This window comes from Trachemys scripta, chromosome 1 (genome assembly GCF_013100865.1).
Source record: "Trachemys scripta elegans isolate TJP31775 chromosome 1, CAS_Tse_1.0, whole genome shotgun sequence".
Classification (NCBI taxonomy): domain Eukaryota; kingdom Metazoa; phylum Chordata; order Testudines; family Emydidae; genus Trachemys; species Trachemys scripta.
In genome coordinates, this window is record NC_048298.1 from 150,293,996 (window position 1) to 150,299,995 (window position 6,000).

At 37.2% G+C, this 6,000-nt stretch overlaps 1 protein-coding gene across 1 annotated transcript in view; it reads left to right on the forward strand.

The window, feature by feature from the left end:
* Positions 1-5,490, forward strand: part of ATG3 (autophagy related 3) — a 33,236-nt gene extending 27,746 nt beyond the window's left edge. Inside the window, exon 11 of the mRNA XM_034789548.1 lies at positions 5,338-5,490. Coding sequence (XP_034645439.1) covers positions 5,338-5,440 — 103 coding nt within the window. The 3' untranslated portion in view covers positions 5,441-5,490. The remainder of the gene's footprint in view (positions 1-5,337) is intronic.
* The last annotated feature ends 510 nt before the right edge of the window (positions 5,491-6,000 follow it).

Consider the following 6,000-nt stretch of genomic DNA (forward strand, 5'->3'; position numbering starts at 1 on the left):
TACTATGTGGGAGACCCAAGTTCAAATTCCTTCTCTGCATCAGGCAGAGGTGGGAAATTGAACCTGGTTATCCCACATCCCAGTGAGTTTTAAGGAGTGGGGGCATCCCCATTCCTGCCTCTCCTCTTATCCATCCCCCCCATTTTGTAGTTCTAGACCTACTTTCAGTGCCCAAAATCAAAATAAAAAATCCTTGAGTCAGGTCAAAATGAAATGTGACTTTGACTTTTCCGAAACATTTTGATATTTGTTTGCTCAAAACTATTATGTGAACTTGAGATGATTTCACAAATAGTTTGTTGACCTGAAACTTCATTTTTTGGTCATTTAAAGAATTAACCAAAAAAATACTGATATTATATTGTCAACTGGAGGATTCACTCCTATGCCCTTAAGTGTCCATGGTGCACTTCTTAAAGCTTAGGAGTTCCACTCTATAGTTTACATTATAAGGAGTGTTGTGGGAGTGGAGGAGGGAGACCACCTAGTGATCCAACTTTAGTGCTTTCCAAGATGGCTTGGTGTCTGTCAGTTTGGAGGTCCAGGAAGCTGCAGTTAAAGGTAATACTGGTTTTGCTACTAGTTCTCATTCACTTAACTGTGTTTGAGCAGCTACAGAAGTCACTTTCATAAACAGATTCCACACTGACCCACTTTATTATGGGGGATCTTTGAATTTTCCCTACTTCATTATTAAAACTTCCTTTCCTGTTTGAAGTTTGTCATGGTGAAAGCCCAAGAGACAAATCACTTTTGTTGGACCAGACTGTCCCGTTTCATTCCATTCTGGAAAACTTTTTTCTTTTGACCTAACCTTTTTTAATGAACATGAATTACACAATTCACAAGGTGTAACTAAACCACAAGGCCAGCTTTTTCAAACTTGAATGCTTAAGTTAGTCACTTAATACAATATGTTCAAGGTGCACAGAAGTCTGAAAGATTTTCCTGGGAGTTCATTTGGTCTCCTACACCGGTAGGAAGAGGGTCGTTGGAATTGGGAGAACAAATTCTCAGTGAGAGAGCTTCTTACTGAGGCCTTTGTGTTAGGAAGCTTATTTTGATGACTGTTCCATTTGTTGAAGCCTAATGCATGGCTGTCACCAGATCTTCTTTGGCAGGAGTAGCAATGTTTGACATCTGGATGAAAGTTCTTAGTCCTATTGTAACTAGTTAATTGATTGCTAGTTAATTTAAGCCAACTACTATGATTGTGACATGTGTGGATCATCATTTGATAAAATTTGTTCTAGGACACAAATGTTTTTGGTCCAATCTAGGCTACAGGATGGATCAAATGTTTGTAGTGAAATAAGCATTGGTGGAGTATCTAGCTAGCTCAAGTTAACTGGCAAACATTTAACTAATTACAAAAGGACTAAACTCTAGATTAAACAAGGCCTTCAAGTCCCTTTTAGGTTGCAGTTCTTCAGATTGCTGTTTTCACATGGCTGCCTCGCGTTCCTTTTCATTCTCTTTAAAGTCCATACAGTGTGGTTTGATACAGGATAATGTCTAGTAAAGATACAATTTCCCATCTGTTCTTCAAAACTCTCCTTTGAGTCCAGGTAACCATCCTTTATCACACATCCAAAAGTATTTCCCAGGATTACTTTTTGTACATGTTTCACTTTAAAATTGTGAGGGACTGTTGAGCCTAGAATGTCTGGCTTAGTCTGTTACAGACTGCAGGACTACTATCTCTTCCTTCTCTACTTTGAAGGGAGGAGGTTTGTGGCTGATATTGAAGTTAAGATCTTTGCTTCCCTTTAAAAATGAAGTGCTCAAAGAAAACACTTCAGACCTTTCCAGTCTTAGTTCTGCTTTCACAAGTGTTTGTGCATATTTTTATAAAACTGTAGGGATGAAAGAGTGACACTAATAGGTCGGCTCCTATGGGACTGCTAATTATTGAAATCTGTCAGGTCTTGCATTCTAAGGAACACAATGGCAGCATTTTATGGCTAGATTGTATAATGAAAAATTGCAGTGCTATTGTAATAACTCTTCCACCAAGCTGCAGCATTGCTCTGATCATCTTGAGATGAAGTATTCAATGGCGATGGAATGAACTTCTTTACTTTTTGAACTCGAATGAAACAGCCTTAGTGTGGCTGAACTGACATGGGAGAATTCAGAGAGGCTAACAGCTTGACTGTTCCTGAAATATATATAAAAAGCACCTGCTGTGTAAATTTTTGTCAATGCACTCTACGGTAGTATTGCAGTGGGACTAATAAAATATTAATGGGCTATGATTTCCCAGCAACTGCATGTAAAGACAAGTAGTATAGCTTGTGAGAAATATGGTCCTCTGATATTGCCCAACACCACTTCTTCTTTTTGACTCATTCCACTTCACAATATCCGTTTTAATAATGTGGTAACCACTTATTTGTATTCTCAGAATCACATGACCAAGATGGCTAAACTTTGAGCTAACAGAGTTGACTGAATGCAGATTAATAGCCATCTACTTAAGCATTTATATAATGCTATCTGAGCCCTTTCATTAAATTCTGTAAGCTTCCCCTAAATAGCAATCAGTTTGAGGTGACCATTTTTAAAAAAAATCCTGTTAATTTCTTTGTGGTCTTCCCTTGGTTTGTCGTCTTAACCTGAGGATTTTTCACAAATTAAGGTTTGACTACAAAAACCTAAAATAAAAGCATAGCTAAAGCGATCTTCATTTAAAGCACCTCCTTTGTCGTTCTTGATGCCTCCTTCTCTCCCCTGCAATCCTGTTTGAGAATTATTGTCTGCTCAGTCCTCTCTCCTTCCCACTCTGTACCCCTTCTCACTGCTGCTCCCTACCCTACCATATCTACAAATGTTATATTGGAAACATATCAGACAGCCATCTTTACTTTGAGACTGTAACTGGTTGTGAAAAGTTCTGATGCATTGGCAGGAGCATCTCTATGTGCAGCTACTGATGTTTCTCCAGATGTGTAATGGATCATTGTGTCAAAACATGGTGGCTTAAAGTGCCAAACACTTTAAAAGAGAAACATTTCCAGTGTTTAGAATGCCAATAAGTGAGTACATGTGGGCTCATATTTGAGATAAACGAAAAACAGTGGTGATAGCTTACAAAAGCAAAGAACAGTTACTGACCATCAAATTACATACACCGTCTGCCATGCAAGCTAAGTTATGTGAAATGTAGAATTGCCAGTGGCTAAAATATTTCTTAGTATTTTGAGCCTCAGATCTGGAAGCACAAGTTTGGATTCAGGCAGGGATGATCAAGCCCGCCCTTTCTCTGGGACAAATAAACTCAAAGTGAACTACATAGAGCTTTGACAAAATCTTTAATTGGGGTTGTGGTCTGCATGGACATATTGAAGGTCCCATAGCTATTCTTAAAAAGTAGTTTTTTGCTCCAGTGTCATTAGGTGGAAATGTTCACTTTTCCTCCCTTACAATTGTGAAACATATTTAAGCCCCTTCATTTTTAATTGAAACTGATTGAAAATATCCCAACTTTTACAAAAAGCATTATTTGTTTTTTTCTGATTTTTCATCCTAACTTTTGTCATTCAAATGTATAAAAAATAACTTGTTTTATTAGGAAAATACAATACATTGCAAGAGATATATGTATTACGATAATACATTAGTTTGTGTATATGCAAAGCTGTCTGTTGAAGTAAGGCTATGTATTAGTCTAGAAGATACACACAATAAACAAGCACGCCCACAAGCTCTGAAGTGTGTACACATCTGAACATCCTGATGGCTCTCCCGCCCACCATGTACACATTTCAAGCTGTTAGCAGATAACGTTTTCAAGATCTGAGACACTAAAATGCAAAGAAAATAAAAACGTATCTGATTACGTTTCAGAACACAAGGAAGTATTTGAAAGTACTTACAAAAAAAGCAACCAAAAAACAGGAGAAAAGATGAAGTTGAGTATATGCACTGCAAACAGCGTGGCCCAATTATTAAATGTAAATATTTATAGGCTAATAGTTCTAAGTCTACAACAGTAAACTGTTTATTCAAATGAAAAGTTTTATCGGGATTAGAGATATCGTTTCCTTAAACTCAGAGGTGGCATTGTGTTTTAAGTTCTGCAGCAAACCACATTTGAATTCCATTCATCAAAGCATTAATCTACTGAATATTTTTCCCCTTTCCTTCCATCCACCAAAATAAACCCAATATTTACCCAGAAAAATTGTTTTTCCATAGATTTTTTTTTTTCACCTTTTTTTGTTGTAGTAATAAATGCTGATAAATTCCTGGGAAAAATTAAATAAAATAAAATAACTGAAAACGAAGGGCCCTAAACATATTGTAATTGCTCTTGTCTCTCTGCAGCCCGTTTCAGTAGTGGATGAAGTGCTTTCTTCATAGTTTGAAAAGCACCATGTATGAAAGATGCTAGATGAAAATACACATATAAATAATTAGTGAATCTGATCTTAATCTCACTCTGGCCACGGTGCTCCATGGTCAGTTTTATGGTAACAGCTAGTAAAATGACTTGATTAATTGGACGGTGAATTTAAACTGCCATTTGTGGAAGGGTTAAATGTAACTTAACCCCCCCTAAAATAAAATAAGAACATCTTACTGCATTTTAAGGTGTTGACACACTATTGCAAAAAAATGGAACTTTCTAACTCTGATATGGCAGGTATGTAAAAGCAAGATCTGAGTTTTAAACTTGTTTTGAAAATGAAAATCGCTTGTAACTTTGAAGTGTATTCTCTTAGTATGCTTTGATTTTAAAATCTTGTTGTGCATTGTCTGGAATAAGAATCTCAGCCATAACTAGCTTGAAGATTGCCATACTAAACCATGAAGTATGAGACTTAACAGTATGGAGGGCATCTTGTGGTTTAAAACTGGTCTGTGAAAACTCTCATGCATTGTTCTGCTTGCCCAGCACCAAAACTTTTAAAAACAACGTTTTAGTGATGGAAGCAACCTACCCCCAGGTGAGTTAATTCCAATTTATTCCACGCTGTCTCAACAATGTACTTCCTCTCTGACACAGTGCAACAATGTCCAGGGTGAAGTATGAAACTTACCAATAAGGATAACGTTCTTCAGGGTGTTTTCTGATGTGGACTAAGTATGCCCTATTCTTTCAGAAGCCTAACCAAACCACAGTTAATTGGTTATAACTTCCTCATGGTTTGGAGTTGGTTTGACGCCAGTAAGCTAAAGGTTAAAAAATTTCCTATCCAAATGCCACTTTCCGTAGCCATCCAGTCATACTTCTTAAGGCTATTAATCTGCACAAATAATCTAATTTTATTGAGTTATGGAAGATTGAGTTGTCTTGGCACGATATCTCTAAGAGTCCCAATCTACTTTCAGGCATGCAGAAGTGATGAAGAAAATAATTGAAACAGTTGCAGAAGGTGGGGGAGAACTTGGAGTTCATATGTATCCTTTCCATGGAATGTCAGGAGACCTCTGAAGAATATGTTATCTAATAAAGGTCTAATCCATCCTCCGTCCATTCCTAAAACTTTATTTTGCAGGTAATTTGTGAGTCTTACTACTATTGAAGTCACTTTTAGATTAGCAATAACATCCAAGGCACGCCAAGTTACCATTTTTTCTTATGTGCAGGAATTGGGAAGTAGCATGCATGTTCTGACTGAGCTCCCCCAGCAAAGTTCATTAGTGATCTCATGCTAGTTCTAAAACAAATGCAGTTGACCAACAGAATAGTGAAAATAATTCATATTATAGCTAGTCACTTTCACTCTTCTTCTGGTCAGTTGCATTTGTACAAATAGTACTTTCTCTGATCTTAGTGAGATGAGGAATCTTAAGTGATACTTGTAATAACAGTAGGTACAATAATTACACCATTAATATATTAGTACAACACTTTCAGACAGAAATGTCACTTTCAAGGTACCAGTGTCCCGTTAAATCCTTCATTTGGCTTTCCTGTTCTAAAACAAGAAGGGAAAGGGGGGCTGTGGTTCTGCTGAAAGCTCTGAACCACCAGCAGCAGCTTTCATACCA